This window comes from Lissotriton vulgaris, chromosome 2_2, assembly GCF_964263255.1.
Source record: "Lissotriton vulgaris chromosome 2_2, aLisVul1.2, whole genome shotgun sequence".
In the NCBI taxonomy this organism is placed as follows: domain Eukaryota; kingdom Metazoa; phylum Chordata; class Amphibia; order Caudata; family Salamandridae; genus Lissotriton; species Lissotriton vulgaris.
This window is the reverse complement of record NC_141688.1, coordinates 57,003,719-57,027,455: the sequence shown is the minus strand read 5'-3', so window position 1 is coordinate 57,027,455 and position 23,737 is coordinate 57,003,719. Positions and strand designations below refer to the sequence as shown.

The following is a 23,737-nucleotide window of genomic DNA, read 5'->3' as shown; positions in this document are numbered from 1 at the left end:
CTGCTCATCCACCTTCACTTCCTATGATGTTGATTTTTCTTGCTTCATTGTTTCTTTCTACCTTTAACAGGAGTTCTACAGGACAAAGACTTGTTCACTGTTTTTGCTGATCCAAACATGTTGGACACGTAAGTGGAGTTCAGAGAAGTTGTGGGAGGAGAGAATGGGCACGGTGGAAGGCGTTTTAGATGCCATATGGTTGTATTTCTGGGCAGGACTTCATAGCAGAAAGCTAGGTCACTAATTGTAGTCATCTGAAAGGACATTAGAAAACTGGTTTATGCCTTTGACATTGGTCTTGTCCAGGTAGGTGGATTCACGGCAAGGTAAATGTCACTAATTTATAAACAGTGCCATGGGTGGTTCTACAGATGGTGTTGGTCAATTTGGGACAAAAGGAACACGTCATCGCACATAGGCTGTTTGGGGAAAAATGGGACTTAAACTAAATATTTAATAGTTAATGCAGAGATCATGTTTCAGTTAATTGATATCAAATGTGCCTGAACTGTTCCGGGTGATTGGTTCTTCTGTTTTGGAGAGTTGTATATCCTGTGTATTGTTGATTGAGCTCCTTTGTCTGACTTATTTTTTTTGGTGTGTCTACTTGTATTTGAGATCTGGACCAAGACCATGCCTGTTGCAAACTCCTTCACCCATTGCGTGTCTGATATTGTCCAAGTTCTGGGAATGATGGCCTTGTACATTTTTCTAGTTCTCTCAAGGGGCCTTTCCCACAATGCATGTAAGACAAATGTATTTAATACCAAAACAACTGGGAAGACCAACTGAAGATCACTCCACAAACCAGAGTATCAAGTAGCAGGTGGTGAAAAACATAGAATCTGCTGAAACTAACTCTGTTTCATCAGAGCTTCCATTTTAAGGCCATAGTGATGGATGAGTCCCCGTGAAGATGGGGAGCCCACTTAACCCCTTCGCTGCTCATGACGAGCTCAGTTCGTCATGCAGTACACTGGTCATGTGCTTATGACGAGCTGAGCTCGTCATGAAACAATGGTATTCAAATAAGCTCAGCAACCAGCGGGAATTGCCTTAGCAGTCAAGGTGTTAAAGAATCTCACAATACATGGTTTGTGTTCAAAGAAGCAGCGATGATCTCATATAAATATACTTTAACTTAAACCTGTACATTTTGCTTTAGACACATTTCAACTGCCATTGTCATCTAAAAGGTTGTTAATTCAGGCAGACACAATCACAATTATTATTTGAGCAAGAAAGGTGGCACAGATTAAAGGACTCTCTAGAAGCCCAATAAATCTTGTATTGTCTCCTAGCAAGGAAACTATTTAGGCTGTAAATTTCCTAGGGCTTCAGACTGTGGAATAGACCTTTTAAGCAGGGTTTTTATTGAGAACCATTTATGGAAAATGAACTTTTCTCCAAGACATTTTTCGGAGACTGCGGATGTCCTTCAAACCATCTGTAGGAGCAAGGCAAAAATCTGAATGCTACAACTTTACATTGAGTGTGAGACCCACGGTGAAGGGGCGATGGCCTTTTGATGAATTGGTGGAACACATTTCTGCATGCTTTTACACTAATTCCAACAGTGCTAATGAGACTGAAGCATTGCAATGTGAATATGATTCTTATTTACCTAGAAAGACCCATACAGTTGTAGTTCCAACAACTTTTTCATCAATCAATGGCACCACACACAAAATTGCTCCGCAGACCAAAGATGCTGGAGAAGATCCATCATCCCAACATGCAGTCTTGGAATTTGGGTGTACAGCTCCTCAGGTCTTGCAATATAGACACTTAGATTGACCTCAGGAATGCATGAACGTTTTCAAGAAAGGAGGCCTTCCATAGGAGCATCTTACAGTTTCAGGCCTCGAGAAACCTACTTGCCATTGAAAGTCAGAATTTATCAGGACAAACTATTTTTAGGGCCTGGTCTTGAAAGATAACTCAAAATGATGTTCTGTTCATTCAGAAAGTGAAGTGGGGTGCATTCACTCCATAGCGACCCATTATATCAACTTTGGTGGCTACACGTTGTATAGCATTTACGTTCCCTTTCCAGATTTCCTCAGTCTTAATACCATGTCTTCCTACTCAAAACAAATACCCTTCGGCACAGTCAAAGCACTATCCGTAGAGACGAAAAAATGGCAACACTTGTCACCAAATCTATTCTCATCTATATTGTGGAACAAAAACAATATGGAAAACTTCTCATCAGTCTGTCCAAGTTGGCCAACAAAAGGGCTTTATCTAGTTAAAAATCTTTGTATGACTTTCCTGATAGTTTTCTTTTTTGGATCTCCAACATAAATACTCGCTATCCAACCTAGGCTTCTGCAATTTCCCAACAAGAAAAGCTAAGATCTCTAGATTAATCCCTCTCAAGGACTCTGACTAAATACCCAAACTTAAACAATGGCACTCCTCAGATCACACTGCCTAAAATTTACCAAATAGGCAACGTTCATATAGCAAAATAACTCCCACTTATTCTAACCAAATGGGCAAAACCATTCAAAAAGTTAGATAGGAAACCATTACCGGATGAGACATGGATCACCGAATGCACCAAAGCCTTAAGTAGCAAAATCATTCCTTCCCTCACTCAGACTAAACTTTTCTCAATGCATTTGTTACACTGGTCAGGTTCATACTTTCTAAGCTAAAGTTGATAGACGCAAACAAATGCTGGAACTGTAATAATTCTCAAGTATACTCTGAACACATGTTCTTTAGGTGTAAATTAGTTAATCCTTAGTGGGTGGGGAAAAAAAATGTGAATCAACTTGCCAATATCTTTTGATACAAAAATGAACTAGACTTCCCGACTGTAGTCTTGGGGCCATGGGTTTATCCATCTTCTTTAGCTCTTATTGAACCTGACCGTGTCCTATCAGATAGACAATACCTCACAAGGTAATCCCTCAGGGAACCACAGAATATCTGAGACTTTGGCAAACATTGGACCACTTCCCCCTTGAATAAGCTCAGCAGCACAATAGCTACTTCTTCTAAACATAGGAACTCTCACTCAATCCCAAAAGTTAAAGTTTGACCACCTGGTAACTCCTCCCCTATCTTTCCTTCAAGTCTCCCTTTCATATCTATGATATACCAATTCATATCGCCTTGCCAAACAAACTATTGACTCTATACTTCTATAAACCCTGTACTCCTAAAACAGTGGAAGTTCTACTGCATAAAATCCAGATGCTCTCCATCAATCCATGAATTACTGGTTGTGGTGAATATCTGCAATTTTCCTACTGACTCGTCTGACTCCCTATTGTGAGGACTGTTTACTGGACTGGTAACATGGCATTAAAGTTGATTTTTATGTACTGCATTCCTTTAAGTTATTCGGGCTCTTCTCTGTCTCGAAGTGCACTGGGTGGGGAAAAAAAGACAGGAACTGAGCTCAAAGCTGCGTATGTCACCATATAGCCTTGACGTGACTTCCGAGGAGGTGCTGAAACCAGCGTTGAGCAATGTCGGGGGTCAGACAGCTGTTGAAAGATTTCTGGATCCACTCTGGCTCGTGGGGAGATTCATGAGGAGGAATCTGCAGGTTGTGTATCTGCCAGAAAGATTGTTGCTGAAGAGGAGTTACTTTTTTTCTTTAGGGTTTGGGCTGTATATTCATATCGTAAAGGTCGGTGTTTGATTTCCTTTGTTTTCCCTTTTCACCAGGCTAGCAGCTGCTCATCCTGCACTGGTAAATGCCTTAATCCTGGTTCTGCATTCTGTAGCTGGAAGCACCTCCTTACCACCGACTGATGCTGCTGCTCGCAATTTGCACTCCACTGTTCAAATGCCTGGTATGATTACCTGCATCTTAGCAGCACTAATTGTTTAACCAAAGCCATAACTTACACATCAAACTCACTGCTGGCAACCTAGGTTTGTGTATGATTGAAGTGTTTTCTTCTCAGGAATCTAGTAAATCCCTATGGCTGGAAGGGGGGTATGACTTGTTTGTGCGCTATCCCACAATATCTCATCAGAGACTTCTGGTTTGCTTTATATGGTAGTAGCGCCAAAGTGTACAGTCTTCCACTAGTATGGCATTGCACTACTACCATTAGTCTGGGGATAACTCTTCAATGTTGAGCGGTTATCAGTTGGTAAATTAAATGTTATTGAGTTCCCTTCCTTTTTACTGTGTATTCCATGAATATTTACTAAAGCAGTGCTATAACCCCTCAACTGCTAAGGCTTTTCCACCCCAGTGCTGAGCCCTTTTGGGTACTTCGCACTTACCCCTCCATACATGGTTTTCCACATAAGGTACCCCCACCAAATATGAATCTTTTTTCCCAACATCAAGGGGATTGTAAAAGTACCCAGTGTTTAATGTAGATTCCCTGAGAAAATAGCCACAATATACCTAGATGCTGGGGTTTTTGTGAAATATTAGGAATAAAGTGCTCTGCAAGAGTGTCCGCCCCTCTCTTCCTAAAAAAAGGCATCAATTAAAGGTCATCTGTACTAAAATGACCATCTTCCCAGCTTTTAGGAACAATCAGAGCTGGATCTAAAAAAAGATGTTTTCCCTAATGTTTGTGCTTTCAGTTTGTGGTGAAAACCTGTGGGTGATGAGAGAAAGCTCTACATTTCTCTACAAAATACTAGATTCGGCTAGGGCTAAACTTTTAAAGGTTGCTCAGGATGTTTCCAAAGAAACTCACTGTTGAAATGAACAAATATTGAAATTGTATTGGAATGAAACATCTATTTCTGACCATGTTTTCATCTATAAATTCTTCTCACTATAGCCAGTTTCAAAAAGTATTCTACTGTTACACGCCCTAGAGACCCTTCTGGTCGTGACGATTTATATAGGGTTTGTACGGTCTCACAAAGCCAACAGCAGAGGTTCACCTTACTTAGTTTTCATTGTGTACAGAACAAATCATATGGTGCTTACCATACCCAGATATTTCTGAGAGCTAGTCATGCCGGAGTCTCCATGGTGTTTTGACTTATGTGGTTCTAACCAGGGTTTTTCATCTAGAAGCCCTTGCAAACCTCAGTTTTTGTAAAGATACACATTTATGTTGCATTTCTATGGGGGAAAGTTCTGGAATATGCAAGGATCAACAAACTTCCTAACACCAAGCGCCCACCGTCTCCGCATCACCTGGTAGAAATACTACCGCTTATGTGTGAGTGGGCCTTGCACCCCCAACAGGTAAAGTCCCAAAATGCAACATGGACGGATCCAATTTATCCACCCAAAAACCCGCTCTGTTTTTTTTTTTGGAATGTTGATGGCTGCAGAATTTGGGCCCTAGCTCAGCCTGCACTCGGGGACACTTACCAACTTTGCAGATTTCTGAAAACTAAACACTCTAGGAAGTCCATGGTGATGTAACTTGCACAGCTCTCATACGGTTTTCTTACCCACAATATCCTGTAAACCTCAAACTTTGGCTAAAAACACTAATTTTCTTCACATTTTTGTGGGGGAAAGTTCAGTAGTCTGCAGGGATCCACAAATGTCCTACCATCCAGCATTCCCCCCCCAAATCTCCATACAAAAATGTTACCTCATCTGTGTGGGTATGTCTTATGACAGGAAAGGGCCCAAAATTCAACATGGATATATAAGATTTTTCCAATCAAAACCGACTCTTATATTTAAAAAAGAAAAAAAGTATTATTGATTTTAGTCACAATAACAAGCATACTGTACAGCAGGGTATTAATCTGCTTATTTGTACAATAGCCATTTTCCTCACACTCCCTCTTGAAATCTTCCCCCCTTGGCGTTAGGTCTACTCAACCCCATTACATTTAGTAGGCTTCTCCCCTCCTATCTCCCTAGGATTGGGATCCAGCATCAGTCCAGAGTTCCTTTGTTTTCCTTATCACCTTGTAGAACATCAAGCCCGTGATAGGGTCACCTCTTTCCCCACACCTTTTCAAACTTCATGTGGCACCCCCCCCCCCCCCCCCTCCCACTTTCAAACACCACCCTTTCTGACTCCATACATTCCCTCCCTCCACTGTCAGTGCTTGTCTGTCTCTATTTTTCGCTTGGCTAGTATGAATCCCAACATGTATAATGCCAGTGAACGTGAAATATCTGTGTCATTTGGGATTCCCAAAACTATGTAATGGGGCTTTTCTAAGTAACCCCAGGCCCCTAACTGTTTCTAGCTCCTGCATCACGCCATTGCAGTACCCTTCAATTTTGGGGCATCCCCATATGGCATGTAGTGATGTTCCCTCATCGGAAATACACCTCGGGCATCCGGGCCTGGATGCCCACCCCATTCTATACAACTGACTACGGTTGTACTAGATCCAGTTTAGTATTTTCAACTGTACTAACCTTAATTGTAACTCAATAGGTAACTTCATTTGGGTATATGAGTGCCGCTTCCCAATCTGTCGTCTACAATATTTGCTTCCCATCTGGCCCATAATTCTTGAAGTGTGTCTGAGGAATGGTTGATCAAGGCGCTGTAAGGTTGCTATACCACCTTTTGGATTATTTCCTAGAGTTTCACTACAGACTCTTTTTTTTGGCAACGTGGCTTGCCTTTAGGTGAACAACTTTAGATGGCCAACTATATGGGAATAATACTGTTCAGTGAGCTGTACAAAACTGACACTATGGCATGTTGTACAGTTCAATGCCAGAGCAAAGAATTCCCAACAAAAGCTTGTTTGAAAGATGTTCCATAAAGTCCAGAGCATTATGTTGTGTTCCAATGAACTGCTTGCAGTCATAACATTACATGTATTTGTAAAGAGCATGCTCACCCAGATGGGTATCTCGGAACTGAATGACAGATGTTTGTTACCCAACTCCATGGTTCTCATTTTATCAGCCTTGAAAGGATAAAAGGATTAGTGGAACCTCTGTGATTTGTACCTGTGACCATCAAGTCAAACCCTGACACCTACAGTGGCCACATTTGTCCACTAAGCCACCAGACCCTGCATAATTCAGTTCCGTCAAATTCTCCATGATGAGAGCATTTCTCCAGTCAGTGTGTGTGGTCAGTTGGCTGAAATCCACAAGCCCCCCAGTATACTTTAATACAACAAGTACATGGGTGGAGTGGGTAAAGAATGACTAGGTATTTACAGCTTATAGCACTGGTCCTAAAACTTGCTCTGTTTTGATCCATATATGGCAGCCAACATTCTCAGGAAACCATTTCTCTAGTCTCCAGGCTAGACACTGTCCATTATTTTAAAGTGTTTATGTTGGTTAGCTGTGTGTGCTACGCCAGTAGAAAGGAGGGCGGCACCTAAAGACATGCTGAAGAATGGTACTTGGGGACAAGTCTGGGAGCTCTCAACAGGGGAGATTCTGGTCAGAAGAGTGTGGGGGACGTAGGGAGGACAGCTACGTGCCTATATGGTATCTACAGCCTCTATATGATCACTTCCTGTGGGAAGTGGGCATAACCCTGACCCAGAGAGCCTAATTCCACTAAAAGCAAGATAGTGGAATTCTAAGTTGTATCCACATCAGGTAGCCCACTTTAGGGGCGGTACTTGCCTGAGAGGGGGGGCATGCCTCCAAACTAGCTAATTTTCCCATCTGTTCTGGTGCCAAATGGGCCTGGGCTGGGGTGGTGTTTCCACTGTCTGGGGATTCCTTGGATCGCATATCAAAGGCGGCAGAGGCCTTAGAAGACTCCGGACTTTATAATACTGATCCCACCCTGCTTGGTGAAGGTGACAACACCTCTGTCCAGAGCAGGCATTGTTTCTCCCCTCAGAGTGCAGGCTTTCACCTGCAGTGGGTCAGAAACCTGTCTGTGGTGACCGGCTGGTCTACACCAGTCAGCCAATGTAGTAGTAATATTAGGTTTTTTGGGGGCACTTCTTAGGTGCCCTCCCGGTGCGTTTATCAATAAATCTATCACTGGGATCTGTGTAGGCTTATTTATACAAATGGTTTGATAATAAACCTCTCTAGGTTCAGTGAAGCAGTCATGTAGCTGGGTAACTCGTTAACACCAGTGTCCAGTACATGGTCTTAAAATGGCTTTCCTGTTCACTGGTAGTATCCAAGAAACGACTTGGATTTCACAGGGGCATATCTACTCTGGTAGATATGTCAACACATGTAGTATAGTGCACCCTTCCTTAGTTTAGTCCTTCTGTAGGGCTGACTTAACTATACTGCGTGCAGTGTCTGTAGGCATGGCATACAGGAGGTGCATCATGTTGTGTCTTCATTTTTCTCTGCACCATGACACGCAGCCTGCTATGGCAGTGTGCATGTTGGTGCTGAGGGGTGACTTTAACAACACAAAAGCATGATGGATTGAATGCTGAACATTGTCAAACATGTTATGTTATGTTATATTGGCTTTTGTATAGCGCGCGGCTACTCAAAAAGAGTGTCCCAGCGCTTTTAGTAAGGAGGGCTACAGTGTAATAACATAACACAATTAAAAAAGAAAAGTATCACAGACAGAGAAGACACAACAGGCAAGAAGGCCTACTGGGTAAACAACCAGGTTTTGAGGCCTTTTCTAAAAGCAAGTAGGCTGGTGGCTCCCCGAAGTGTAAGCGGCAGAGAGTTCCACAACTGTGGCGCCACTAGTCCAAAGGAGCGACCTCCCAGGCGCGCTCTCTTCACTCGTGGAACAGTCGCCAGAAACAGGGATTCTGACCTCAGAGAACGAGCCGGATGGTAGAAGGCAAGTCTCTTTAGGAGGTACTTTGCTCCCATCGCATGGAGGGCCTTGTAGGTCAGGGTCAAAGCCTTAAAGGCGATCCGCTTGCGGATTGGGAGCCAGTGCAGAGTCTGCAACAAACCCGCAGCGCTAGCACGTCTATTCAAGCCAAAAATAGCTCTCGCCGCAGCATTCTGCACAACTTGGAGCCGCTGTAGCAGGTACTCTGGCAGGCCCAGGTACAGAACGTTTGAATAATCTAGCCTAGAGCCTATCAGGGCCTGCACGGTCAGCTTCCTGTGCTCCTCCGACAAGAGGGGAAGAAACCTCCGCAGCATCCTAAGGAGGCCGAAGCAGATGCCCGACACCCCCAGGATCTGGGACTTCATCGTCAACCCCTTGTCCATCTTGACCACCAGGTTCTTAGCCATTTGGGATGAACAAGTCGGGGGGAACATATTAATAGGCCACCAAGCCCGCCAGTCTGGCTCAGTGTCACACCCAAAGAAGAGTACCTCGGACTTATCGGAATTGCCCCCAGTACAGACAAACATTCTCCCCCAGTACAGAGATCTGGGCCCAAATCCATCATTTTTTTCCTCACTATGCTATTCCAGCTTGGCCCCAGCCATATGAAAATCAGTCTTGATCCTGCTCCCTTGGGAACAGTCCAAACTGCCAGTCCAGGTCCTCCATGGACTGGAAACAAACCTCCCAGGACTGGTTTGGGGTATCACCCAGGCTAGCTTGAATCCAGTGGCATAGTGAGCACATGACCCAAGTCTGAGCATACCCTTTTCTACGTAGGGCGACTAACACAAACAGATTAACGTAATGCTGAACATTAAGAAATACAAAGCAGTCGTAGTGGTACATAAAATCACACTTCCTATTGAAATACACATTTAGTGGCTAATTCTATCCAAAAAGCCCACTAGACACCAAGGATTTTTAATGGGGGCATGAATGGATGGGGTCGGCCCACCCAGATATTTATTTATTTATTTATTTGAACTTATATTGCGCGCAGCTACCCTCAATGGGTTTCCCGGCGCCAGAGATAGATAAAAGAAAGAAAAACAAGCATAAGGCCCAAAAACTGAACAAACCGTGCAGGGAAATTAATTGAATAAAAGGGTCTTCCGTTTTTTACGAAAAGGGAGAAGATCAGTCTCGGCTTTCAAAGCCGGCGGAAGAGCATTCCACATCTTAGGGCCAAGATAAGAAAATGAGCGGCTGCCCATTTTGGCCAGTTTAATTCTGGGAACAGAGAAATCGCCACGAGTGGAAGATCTTAAAGTCCGACCAGGCTTATAGACTTGGACAAGGTTCTGCAGGTATTTAGGGGCAGAACCCTGCCTGATTTTAAAGAGGAGGCATAAGGTCTTAAATTTTACACGGTTCGGGACTTTAAGCCAATGAAGGTCACGTAGAGCCTGAACTGCGGAGGACCTCCGGGGTACATTGCACAATAAACGAGCTGACAAGTTTTGCACCACTTGAAGCTTATTTATAGTGGCCTTATCGGCCCCAAGATAGAGCACATTCCCATAGTCAATGCGAGAAATCACAAGAGCCTGGACGACAGTTCTCCGAGTAGAGCAAGGCAGCATCCATAGGATCTTCTGCAACCATCTTAAGGTGGAAAAACAGATTGCAGCGACCTTTGTTACCTGCTGTCTCATAGAGAGCCTATCGTCTATGAGGAAACCTAGGTTGCAGGCGACGGGGGCTGGATTCGGCAAAGGACCCATATCACTGGGCCAATGCCGAGGGCCCCACAGATCTTTATTCTTGCCCAGGATAACAACCTCGGTCTTGTCACCGTTGAGCTTGAGCAGATGGTCGTGCATCCAAGCAGCAACGCGTGACAGGCCAGATTTCAAGGCAGAGACCTCATGGCCCTCACTGCTGGAAAGAGAGAACACGATCTGCGTGTCGTCGGCATACGAATAGATTGTCAACCCGGCGTCCTCCACGATGGTAGCAAGGGGTCTGATATAGATATTAAACAGCAGAGGGCTGAGAATCGACCCCTGGGGGACGCCGTATGCCGATGGATAGACAGCAGATTCAGCTTCTGTCAAACACCTGAAAGGTGCGCTCACGTAAAAAGGAGGCAATCCAGGCCAGCGCAGATCCAGCAACACCAAGGGAGCGGAGAGAGTCAAGAAGAATGGAATGAGACACGGTATCGAACGCTGCACTCCAATCCAAAAGGATGAGTGCGAAGGTCTCCCCGCGATCGATACCGATATCGATACCGATGGGTATCGGGCCTAGCTCCCACCCGTTTTTTTTTTTATAACTTCAGCAGTCTTTCTGTTCCCTGTTGGGGGCAGATTAGTGGGGTCTTCCTCCAGCCTGCCCCATGTGTAGGGCAGAAAGCCCACTAAGCCACCAAGAACTTTGTTTAGAAGGGGGAAGTGGCCCCCCCTGCAATGCACTAGCCCTCCCCAAAAGTCTTACTGTCACCGGGGGTGGGAAGGGGAGCAGAAAGCCCGTTAGACAACCGGTATTCATTTTTTTTTTTTCCCGTCTGGAGCAATGCGTGAGGCGGCCCACCTAGGCATTGGGCCTAACCCCACCCTTTAATTGACCTGCAATAGTCTTTCTAGTCTTTGTCCCCATGTCCCTCCACCCCACCCCTCCCCTCCAAAGGGGGCAGATGTGAGGTTTTTAACGCAAATCTGCCCTGATGGGAGGGCGAGAAAGCCCACTATACTTTTAGGTCTTGCCTAGGCAGTGATTGCGCTGTCTCTTCAAAACCTACTGTATTCAGGATGTGGCCATGTCATTTAGATGATAATCTGTATCTAACCCAAACAAGATAGTCCCCGGGGAGACCTCCAATTGTGTGTAGTAAATCGGCCAAGAATTCCTGTACTTTGGTCCAGTAGCTTATTATCATTGGACAATCTACAAACATATGAAAGTCATCAGCTGCCAGTTGTTTACACCTGGGACAGTACTGTTCTAGGCCAGTGATCTTGACTAATTTTTTCGGTGATATATAGGCTCTATAATTAGTAAAAAGATGGTTTCTCTTGAGAGGGGCTGATTTGACCACTGCCTGCAGCATAGTGAAGGAGTCACCCCCATTGGTCTATTATATTGTTAAAATTTAGACCAGTAGCACTACCCTACAATTTCTGCCACAGTTCCGTCACTCCCTCTGCCTCGATCAGGGCCCAGTACCAAAAAGATACCTCCCTCTTCCAACCACCCTTCCTCGATACTGAATCAAACTTTGGGTTAGGTGTATCAAAATCCCAAGGTATAGTTGCCCACCACCCTGACAATTGATAATATTTGAACCGGGTAAGAGTCCCGACAGTCAAAGTAGACAGGAACTTCCAATCCATAAGCTTTGAATTCTTTTGCAGGTCACGCCAGCATATTAACCCAGCCAATTTAAGGGGGCGAGATAGCTGATCATTGAGACTGTCTGGCATCCCTGGAGAATCTCATATCGGGGCCTGGGGTGCGTACTATGGAATTCCAAGCTGTTTTCTAATATATGCCCAATTTGTCAATGCCGCACTCAAGATCTTAAGCCTCACCTTTTTGTAAAACTTTGGATCACCATATTTAAAAAGAAAATGTTCTTGCCCATGTGGAATGCTATGTAGTAATGCCTGAAACAGAAGACCTAACGAGGAAGCATCCGCCTTATCGGCCAAGAGTCTGAAATTTTCAAAATGAAAAGAATGACAATAGATAAGTAGGTCTGGTAGAGCTAACCCTCCTGTTTTTAAACTTCTCCTTAGTTTTTTCCAAGAGATTCTTGATGTCTTGGTGTTCCAGATGAAGGAACCAATTTTTCCCCTGCAATTTGGCAATGTCCGATACCTTAAAAATTAGTGGGATTGAATTGAAAAGAAAAGTGATTTTTGGTAAAATTATCATTTTGATTAGATTCACCCTCCCAAAAATGTTTAACGGGAGGCCTGACCACCGTTGTAGTAAACCGCAACCGTCCTTATAGACTCTTGTTAGATTTAATTTGGATATCTCAGAAATATTTTGGGCAAGATGAATGCCCAGATATCTCATTCGTGGCTTAACTCCTGGAGTCTCCACTTCCCGGTTCCACAGCATAATCTCGGTTTTGTCTTGATTTATTTTGTATCCCGAGATTTCCCCAAAGGCCTCTACCTGATCGAATAGTCTGGGGATAGCTTTGTCCGGGTTGGAGGTGAACATAAGCAAATTGTCTGCGTATAAGGCAAATTTTAAAGCTAGATCTGAGATTTTAAAAGGTTTGATCAAAGGGTCTGATCTTAACTGGCAAACAAACGGTTTAATATATAAATTGAACAGAAGGGGGGATAGGGGGCACCCTTGCCTGGTTCCACGAGATATTGTAATCCAGCCGATGAGGAACTCATTCACAAGAATTTTTGCTCGAGGGCTAGAGTATAGAGACCTAATTGATGCTATAACATTCTCAGGAAATCAAAACCGGATAATACCAACCATAGATGTGACCAATTTCCTTGGTCAAAAGCCTTAGCGGCTTCGATAGCTACCAGAGTCAATGGAAGCTTCTTATCTGTAGCAACATCTATGGCGGCTATAGCTTGAAAGGTTAGTTTGTTTAGCTGCTTGCCCGGGATGAAGCCTTTCTGATCCTGATGTACTATGGTTTTTATGACTCTGGCCAATCTTGTGCCAAAACCCCTGCAAAGATCATATAGTCAGTGTTTAGCAGCGAGATTGGCCTGTAAGACTCAATTGTTAAGGGGTCTTTATTTGGTTTCAGGATCAGAGTGACGGTGGCTTCTGACCAAGTTTGTGGGGTAGTCTCACCTGAAAGATATATTTTATTAAATAAATTCGTTAAAACCGAAAGTACCTGTCTAAGCCTATCAGATAACTCTACCGGGAGCCCATCTGGGCCGGCTGCCTTTCCCTTGGTCATTTTTTTGATCTGATTTCGGACTTCCCCCTCTCTTATCGATGAGGACAAAAATGCTCTATCCGACTCTGCTAACTCTGCTAACTGAGGCAGCTCGAGCTGTTTTAACCAAACATCTGCTCTTTGTGAAGAAAAATTATTCTCTTCAGTATATAAATTCTTCATGAATAGTTTGGCATCCTCACGAATCTGGTCATCATCTGACAGGCCTTAATCAGATTTCTGACCCTGTCTATCCTGGCCTTCCAGGCAAGAAGTCATTCACACCTTTCCCCATAAGAAATATTTTGGAGTTTGCTTGCCTCCCATCTGTCTTTAAGTGTTTTATCTAGTGTGGCCTGATATTCTGCCCGTAGGGAGTCTAGCACACTTTGTATAGAAAGCAGGTTAGTCTGCTGGTTGAGCGATGCCCTCTGGAGATGCTGCTCTGTTTGTTTGATCTTGCGAAGACATTCTTCTTCCGCCCTTCTTCTAGTTTTATTTCTCCAAATCATTAAGGAGCTCAGGGATCCTCTCATAAAGGCCTTAAAGGCCTCTCATATGACTTGGTCATTTGTGGTACCGCAATTTAGCCTGAAATACTCCCCTACCCGCAACTCAGTCATTTTTTACCTCCTCTTTTTGGTGTATTGACCTATCGAGAGTCCACCTTCTCCATTGTTTCCCCTGTTTAAGCTTAATTGTTAGTTCGACCATAGAATGATTAGACAGCAAAGCTGGGATGTATGATATAGTATCTACTGCAGGAAAAAGCACCTGATCTAATAAAAAGAAGTCAATTCTAGAATGGTGTCTATACCTACGGCTATAGAATAAGAAATTGCTCACATTCCCATGCTTCACCCTCCAGATATCTAAGAGATTGAAGTCTTTCATGATATTTTTAGGCTCAGTTTGTGATTTGCGAGGGGGGGGTAAATTTGGCCCTGGAAGTGTGATCCAGGGTTGCGCAAGGACCAAGTTGAAATCTCCTCCTATAATAATAGGTGTCGCCAGAGCCAGAAGGCTAGCTTTTAAGCTCAACAAGGCCCCAGGAGAGTCTACATTAGGCCCATAGTAGACTGCACATGCCAACCGTGAGCTATTGACTACTAGAGATGCAGTCAACCATCTGCCTGAATGGTCAGTCTCAAACCTTTCTACCTTAATCCCGGCATTTACATGGATTATAATGGCCACTCCTCTAGTGTTTCCACTCTGGTCGAGCAGAGAAGGCCCTGGACCCACCTATGTTTGCCAAATGCTGCCCTGCACTCTTGTGAATCTAAATGCGTTTCCTCAAGCAGACAAATATGGACCCCAGATTTGTTCAGGAATTCACAGATCCTAGAGTTACCTGCTGTCCCTTAACCCATTTTTGTTCCAGCTTACAATTTTTATTTTGTTAAATGTGTTGGTCATCTGAGAGGATATCATGGAGAAGACTTAATACTGCTTCCTTTCTTTTCCCACTAGAGAGTTGCGCCTTATCGTTATTTGTTTTCATGGTGATATGAGGAATGCTTTTTCCCTTTTCTAATCCCCGCCCCCCCCTGCGCCCTCCCACCTCCCTTGAGGAACCCCCCCGTGACCTCTGGCGATCTTGTCGCCAATTGGGAACCCTCCGTTCCAACTTAGGATATACCTCCATGTGTGAAAAAACTAAAAAGAGAACTGTGCCCATCCTTGATCTAAAAGTGAGAAGCAATTTTTTCCTATAATATATATATATATATATATATATATATATATATATATATATATATATATATATATATATATATATATATATATATAATATTTTTTTTTCTGAATTTATGTTCCCCTGGGTGCCTTATGACTGCTATCACTCTAGCTCTCCCCGAAACCCCTGAATTTTCGTCAAAAACTAGAAGTGAGGCGGTACTGTCTGTCCTATCGGGCTTGAGCCATAGACCTTGGACCTGTAGGAAGAGGGAAGGAGATTAGTCTAGCGCTGTGTTTCTTTCATTTTGTTTAAAAAAGTTTTGACTTCTTGAGGAGAAGTAAAATTATAGGTTTTATTCCTCCACACCACCTTCAAAGCGGCGGGAAATTTCATCAGAACTTGCGCACCCTGGCTCCTCAAGTCAGACATTCGTGACCCCAACTCACACTGCCTCTGTGCTGTGACTCTGCATACATTTGAACGGATGATGTTGAATTTATCTGGAGAGACGAGTCTCTAAGTGCCCTACCTAAGATCAACTCCTTTACCGCCTATGTGTGGAAGTTAACTAAGATCTTCCTTGGAGCTTTTCTATCGGGGTGCTGCCTAAATGGGCCCCTGTGTGCCCTCTGGATTTCGCTTTCAAGGTCAATATCTCGTTTGTCTTTTAGCACCCCTTCTCTAAGAAGCTTACATATGAGAGACTTTACATCGCCATTTTCTGCCCCTTCAGGTATCTTGAGAAATTTCAAGTTATTACTCCTGGCATGAATCTCCAGTCGCTCCATATCCATTTGCAGCGATCTATTCTGAGCTTTTAAATCAGCTATGTCTCTAGAGTGGGCTTGAGATACTTCAGACAGAGTAGCAGCCTCCCCTTTCAGCGCCTCCGTCCGATTACAGATATCGTCTAGTTTTGTTTCAAGGCTGGCGCATTTCTCGTTTATCTCCTTCTGGTTCCCCTCCGAAATTTTAAATTTAGAGAGCAGATCCTCTCTAACGGATTGGAGGAGTAACCCAAGATGGATACGACCACTACCCATTGTGATATTCTCCTCTAGTGGTCGAGCCGTGGACTGTGGACTTGGAGGTGCCTGAAATGCCGAAACTTCCACTACCTCGGGGGAAGAAATTAATTGGCCAGCTCCTAGATCTGTCTCTGGCTCGGACAGTAGTGGAGAATATCTGTTTTCTACCGAAATGTGAGCATGGGTGGTGGCAATGGCGGGGTAGGCTGCCTGCTTGGATACCTTTAGGGGACTGACGTCTGCACTGGTTATAGATGGTGCCCCTCGTCCCTTAGAGGCAGTCACCTGCTCCACTATTTTAAAAAAGGACTTCAATGAGGGGTGGGCTTTAATAAAGGGGAGCAGTTTTTACGTTTCTTAGTCTCCCCTGTATTGTTTTTTTTTTCTCCTCTCCTTCGTTTTTTGTTGTGGAGTAAGAGGGACCACTCCGCCTGCGCAGCTGGTATGGGGCAACAAAAGCTCTCCATCCAGCTGAGAGCTTAGCTGGTATCTATTCTTGACTACTGGTAGGGCGGGCTGCACTGACCCCTCAGATGTAGCCTTCAGAGGGCTGCCCCTGTTGAATGCTTTGTTACTCGGGCCGTTTTAATTACAGCCTTGAGGCACTATTTTGTTAAATCACTTAAGACCTGTTCGCCCTCAACACTTTTTGTTTAACAATGTCAGCACGCCTCAGCTGCAGTAATGGCAGCCTTGCCTTTCTTTTGATATTTGCGTACTTGGCCGCATGCCTTTTTTAAAACCATTTAAAAAAAACTAATTTCTTTACTTTTGTTTCAATGGCAGCAGCCCCGCTTTAGCTTTAACCCCTTCGCTGCTGATGACGAGCTCAGCTCGTCATCAACCACGGGTGGCGTGTGCTGATGACGAGCTGAGCTCGTCATGTAACGCGGTATTCTGAAAAAAGCCGCACAGCGCAAAAATCGCCGCAGCAGCGATGCGGTTAAACATCTTAAGCTAAAGGGGTAGGCCGCAATTGCTTCAAAAGTAAATAAATAGAAAACAAATGCGTCCCCACTCAGCCGCCTCTTTTTTTTTTTTTTCTTCCTATTTCTTTACTTTTGAAGAAATCATGGCATCCACGCTTTCGCTTAAGATGTTTAAAGGTAAAGCATGGGTGCTGCCATTGAAACAAAAGTAAAGAAATAGATAACAAAGGCCTGCGTCTGAAATGTTCTTTTTGTTTTTTTTGTCCAGTAGTCCCTCTTTGGAGATTGTTCACCATCATGGAGAAGATTGCTACTCCCAAGATGGTGAGGGGCAAGTGTGTTTCGGGCATTCCGTAAAAGGACTGACTGAGAAAGTCAACTCCTGTAGCTTTCACGTCCTCTCTCTCTCTCACTAAGCAGGTGCTGAAGGTGTCACACAGAACATGGTACTGGGCCATTCAGTTTTTTCAGCATTTCCTCTTCAACAGCACATCCAGATTGAGCGACGCAATTACATGAAAAATTTCACATCATGCCACAGTATTCAACAGTACACCACATAATTAAACTCCACTTCATACCACTCCACAACACAAAATGCCATTCCAAATAATACTCCATGACACAGTTCCACTCCACATAATTCCAGTACACTCAATGCCACATATTTACTATCCACATAATCCCACTACACAAATCCTCTCCCCACCAGACAATTCCACAATTTACAATTACAATCCAAGCCACATGATCCAACTCCACACCACATACATCCACTCCATAACACGTGGATAAGACATAGTATTTTAGAACTCCAACAGCACTCATGCAAAAGCGGAGCCTATTGGCATTGCTAATGCTTGTTTTTGTTGTTACAAGGTAGCAGATTGGAGGTTCTTAACTCCAATCAACCCCAGGCGGTGAGATGCTGAAAACCCACTAGACATAAAGGATTCATTTTGAAAGGCAGAATGGGTGGTGACAGCCCTTCTAGGAATCAGACCTAGCTCTACCCACTCATATAACCACCAGCAGACTTTCTGCCAGCCTCATTTCTGCCCACCTGCCTCCCGGCAGAAAGCCTACTAGACGACCAGTTATTTTATTTGAAGGGGAGAGTGGCCCCCTGGCAATGGGCTAATGCTCCTTATCTACCCCATACCCAAATGTCTCTGCCCCGGGAGGTGGCAGAATGCCCATTAGACAAAGATGTGTCAGTTTTGAGTGGAAAAACATGATGTGTCCATGTTGGTTTTTGGGACATTTCCTGTTGTAGGCACTCTGCCTACACACACAAGTAAGGTACCATTTTCATCAGAAGCATGGGAGCATGGAATAGTAGGATATACATTGCCAATTGGATTTTGTTGCATTTGTACCTTTCAAATGTAAGCCAGTGTGTAAGAAAGAAGGCATTTTGAAAAGTATCCTCTAAATCATCTGCTCCTACGGGTACCCACAAATTCAGAGATCTGCAAAAGACCACTGCTCATAAACTCCATATCTTGCGCCCATTTCAGAAATACATCTGTTACATTGATACCCGTTTTTCACTCTACATTTTTCACCACATGAATTGGTCTAGACTCAGTACACAATGAAAAGCCATTGTACAGTGCAGCTCAGTTGTTTGGTCTGGGTATCTCAAGTTCCTGGAGTACCTTCAAACCCTCTGTTACCACAACCAAAAGGGTCTAGCGAATTTAATGGTAAATTGCTTTTATAAGTCTACCAATGTGACAGAAAGTTACAGATGAAAACATGGTCATAAATGGCTGTTTGTTCCTACTCATTTTCAGTATTTCTTTATTTTAAGTTATTTGTTTGGGATAAAGTTGAGGGGTCTACACATGACCATCTTCTGAATTCGTAATTTTGTCTACTTTTCATAAATGTATAGCTTTCCTGGATCACCCCTAGGTTTCACAGTGATTTGTGGCACAAACAAAGTAGGTCAAAAGCACAAACAATAGTAAAAATGGGCTATCTGAAAGAAACACGTTGGTGTTAGATTCCTTACCTTAGAATATCCCTAGGCGTCAGTCTGGATCCGGAAACTTTTGCGTAGCAGTACCCCTGCGTGTCGGTAGGCGTCGTCTGCAGGCGGCTCCGCGTCCGTCGTCGTCGTCGTGCGCCGTGATGACGTCGCTGGAGTATATAGAGGCCGCCTCCGCGCGCTGACGTCAGTTCTTCTTTTTTCCGCGCCAGTAAGCGCAGATCCGAAGAGCAGTACTCCGGTCTTTTGACCAACTTTGTTAAACTTTCTAATCTCTTTTTGGTGCCTGGTAGGATGCCCGGTTTCAAGAATTGTGACGGTTGTGACCGCACGATGTCGGTCACGGACCATCACCGACTCTGTCTCCGGTGCCTGGGCCCCGACCACGACGTGGACGCCTGCGTCGACTGCCGGGCTCTCACTAACAAGGCTAGACGGGAGCGGTCCCGCAAGCTGCTTGAGCTCCGGGTGTCGGCCCTGCGTCGGGAGCGGTCCCGGTCCGGCCGGAGGTCCAGGGAGCGTTCGAGGGAGCGGTCGCGGAGCCGCGCCGAGCGCTCCGGAAGTCGTCACCATTCGTCGGGCTCTTCAGGTAAGAAACACAAGAAGTCGGGGCGTCGTCATCGTACCCCCGACTCCCCCCCGACGCTCGCGCGACGCGGCCGGGGGCTCGGTGACCCCAACCCCACGGCTCCGCGAGAGTCGCCGGCGCGGCCTGCCCCATACCCTCCGGTCCCTGGGCACGGTGCGACGCCTGAGGAGTGAGGCGTTCCTCATGGCCATGAGGGCGCTCAGTTCTCCGACTGATTTACAAAAAGGGGGTGGTGATGAACAGAGTGTCTGAGTTAAACAGACCACTCTTACCCAGTCCAAAGATCAGGGCTTGATCCATCACCGTTATTTATCTCACTGCCCCATCCCAGCTCAGAACCTGGCTATATGCAAATCAGTCTGTCCCTGGCCCAGTGCATCATGGGAACAGGGCAGACTAAACTACCAAGCCAATTCTTCACCAGAAAGGAGACAAGCTACCGGGGACCGGTTTCTGGCATTTCAGCCTTCTTCGGCCCGGCTTGCTTGAATCCTGATGGAGCAGTGAGAAAGGGACTCACTGGGCCTACGGCGCGGCGCCTTCGGGCCCAGTGCTACCGTCTGGGGGCCCTAGCGGGTCGGGTGTCCCTGGCTCGATGCCATCTGGTGCTCCGGCCCCGGTGCCGCCGACTGCTCCGACCCCGGCGCCGCAAGGGCCTTCGGGCTCGACGCCGGCTGGCCTGCCGGTCCGGCGCCGATTCCATCGGGGTTACCCCCGACGCCATCCCCGCGCGGCGCCGGTTCTCCTGTGCCGGCTTCGGGCGGCGCCGTCCCCATACCCTCCCCGAATCCGGACGCGGAGTCGGACCGACGTCGATCGACGCCAGGCTCGACGCCGTTGGGGCCTGTGAACCCCGAGGAGCCGGTCTACATCGTTGACTCAGAGTATGGAGATGATGAAGAGTACGGGGAAGGTTGGGAGGGGTCTGAGGACCCTCTGTCACGTGAGTGCCAGTATGACCCGGACTGGACAGGTGATTTGGGGGACGCCAGTGGTCTGGACAACTCTCCTAACCCTGGCTTTGTCTCTCCTCCTTCCGTGGCGTCGGAGGAGGGAGCTGCATATTCAGTGGTGCTGATGAGGGCTGCAAGGCCTTACACCTTGAGCTCCCCGTCGCGGCCGTGAGGCCTAACATCCTCACTGAGGTCTTCAAACCGCAGTCATGCCCACAGGAGCCACTGCTGCCGTTTAACGAAGCCTTGTCAGACGTTCTGTTGGGCACGTGGTCCAGGCCCGCTTCAGGTTCGCCTGTTGATTGGAACGTGGCCAGACGCCACCGTCCTTGTCTGCACGACCCCAAATTCCTGTCCACCCATCCCACCCCGAGAGTCTGGTGATCCAGGCCTCTACCTCCCAGACCGCATTCCCGTCGGCCCCGCCCGATCGGGAATCCAAGAGGTATGACCAGTATGGCAAGAAGGTCTTCTCGTCCCTGAGTTTGGGACTGCGGTCTTGCAACACCGCTTGCCTCTTGGGCCGCTACACCCACTCTGTCGCGGAACTGCTGCCAGAATGCCCCATGGAGGTGAGGGCAAAACTCTGCAAGGCTGTAGCTGAGGGCCGAGATGCAGCTAAATATTCTATACGGTGTGGTCTTGATACGACTGACTCGCTAGGCAGAGCGATGTCCACGACGGTGGCGATTCGTCGCCACGCCTGGCTGAGATCCGCCAACTTTTCGGCAGATGTCCAGAATGCCTTGATGGACATGCCGTTCGATGGCTGTCGCCTGTTTGGTGACAAGGCGGACCACGCGCTGGATCGCTTCAAGGACTCCAGGGTCACGGCCAAGTCCTTCGGTCTCTCGACCCAGCGCCAGCAAACGGGTTTGTTTCGATCCTTTCGTGGCCAAGGAAGGGGCGTCCCCACACGTGCTGCCAGCCACGCGCCGCAACAATCCTTTCAACGCGGTGGCGGCCGTGGAAACCGCTGTGGCGGCAGTCTGGTTCAACGACGGGGTCAGGACACACCTCCCCCCGCAGCATCTGCCTCTAAATCCTCCTAGTCCGTGCTTTCGGCCCCATGTGACGCCAGTGGGTGGCAGGGTTCGCCATCACCACGCTCACTGGCGCACAATTACGTCGGACAGGTGGGTGCTGCAACTCGTCCGAAGGGGCTACTCCCTCCCCTTCGAGACCACTCCTCCAGCCATGCCACCGCAGAACCACCGTGTGTCGGGGGACCACTTGACGCTTCTGCAGGAGGAAGTTACGGCCCTCTTGGCCAAGGGGGCCATTGAGCGCGTTCCTGGGCCAGAAGTAGGGCGTGGTTGCTACTCCCACTACTTTCTGGTACCCAAGAAGGACAAGGGGGGCCTACGTCCTATCTTGGATCTACGGAACGTCAATGGCTTCCTCCGGAAGGAGAAGTTCAAGATGTTGACACTAGCTCAGGTCTTGGCTGCTCTAGACCCGCAAGACTGGATGGTAGCGTTGGACTTGCAGGATGCGTATTTTCACATCCCCGTCCTGCCGGCCCACCGGCGTTGCCTGCGGTTCACGGTAGGCCAGGAGCACTTTCAGTTTATCGTGCTCCTCTTCGGCCTTACCAGCGCCCCACGGGTGTTCACAAAGGTGATGGCGGTGGTCGCAGCCCATCTGCGCAGGTTAGGGGTTTCAGCCTTCCCCTACCTAGACGACTGGTTGTTGAAGGCGGGCTCGCCCCAGACAGTCGTCCACCACCTTCAGATGACGGCAGACCTCTTGCACGACCTGGGGTTCTCCATCAATGTGCCGAAAGCCGTCGGTGCTCGATGGATCACGAATGGCGTCTGAACTCGGACGTGGCGCAAGGCCTCTTTCTGCAATGGGGAGAGCCTTGGTTAGATCTATTTGCCACAGAAGAGAACGCGCAATGTCATCAGTTCTGCGCGTTGGAGTTTCCAAGACTGCACTCGCACGGCGACTCCTTTCGGCGCGAGTGGAGTTGCGGTCTGTTATACGCCTTTCCGCCTATACCACTTCTGCCCAGAGTGCTGAAGATCAGGCGCGACCGGGCCCAGGTTATCCTTGTGGCTCCGGACTGGGCTCGAAGGTACTGGTATCCCGAGCTACTCAGCATGTCAGTCGGTCCCCCGATCCGCCTGCCCCTTCAGGAGGACCTTCTGTCGCAGCAGCAGGTGACGGTCCTCCACCCGAACCTGTCCAGTCTCCACCTCCATGCTTGGAGATTGAGCGGCGGCAGTTGAGGCCATTTGACTTGCCTCCTGAAGTCTGTGATGTAATTCTGGCAGCCAGGCGTCCCTCCACAAAGTCGGTATACGCCTGTAGGTGGAACAGATTTGTGGCATGGTGCACAGCAAAGGCTGTGGATCCTCTTTCTGCCCCTCTTTCCGAGGTTCTTCTTTTTCTTCTCTCTCTTGCCCAGCAGGGCTCTGCTCTGGGCACTATCAAGGGCTACCTTTCGGCCCTTTCGGCCTTTCTAAGGCTTCCTGATCAGCCTTCTTTGTTCAAGTCCCCAATTGTAACGAGATTCTTGAAGGGCATCACACACATGTATCCACATGTTCCGTTTGTGATGCCTCAGTGGGACTTGAACCTGGTTCTAACCTTTTTGATGTGTGCTCCCTTTGAGCCCCTTCATTCTTGTCCTCTCCGTCTCCTGACTTTGAAGACGGCTTTTCTGGTTGCCATCACGTCTGCCAGGAGAGTGAGTGAGCTCCAGGCTCTTTCTGTCCAACCCCCTTTCATGTCCATTCATCCTGACAAAGTGGTTCTACGGACTAGGCCTTCTTTCCTGCCCAAAGTAGTTTCTGCTTTTCACATCGGGCAGTCCATCACCCTCCCCTCCTTCTTCCCGCCTCCGCATCCCTCAAAGGATGAAGAGCGGCTCCATCGTCTGGACCCAAAACGTGCGCTTTCATTTTATATGTATCGCACACGCCAGTTCCGGGTGGATGACCAACTGTTGGCTACGTGGGTGCGAAGAAGGGACGGGCGGTGTGTAAACGAACCATCTCTCGGT

At 46.8% G+C, this 23,737-nt stretch overlaps 1 protein-coding gene across 2 annotated transcripts in view; it reads left to right on the top strand.

Annotated features, from left to right (window-relative positions):
* UBL7 (ubiquitin like 7) overlaps positions 1 to 23,737 on the top strand; it is a 177,630-nt gene that overhangs the window by 132,373 nt on the left and 21,520 nt on the right. For both annotated transcript variants that reach the window (XM_086959281.1, XM_086959282.1), the window contains exons 6-7: positions 71 to 128; positions 3,688 to 3,815. In XM_086959281.1, the coding sequence (XP_086815407.1) occupies positions 71 to 128; positions 3,688 to 3,815 (186 nt within the window). The remainder of the gene's footprint in view (positions 1 to 70; positions 129 to 3,687; positions 3,816 to 23,737) is intronic.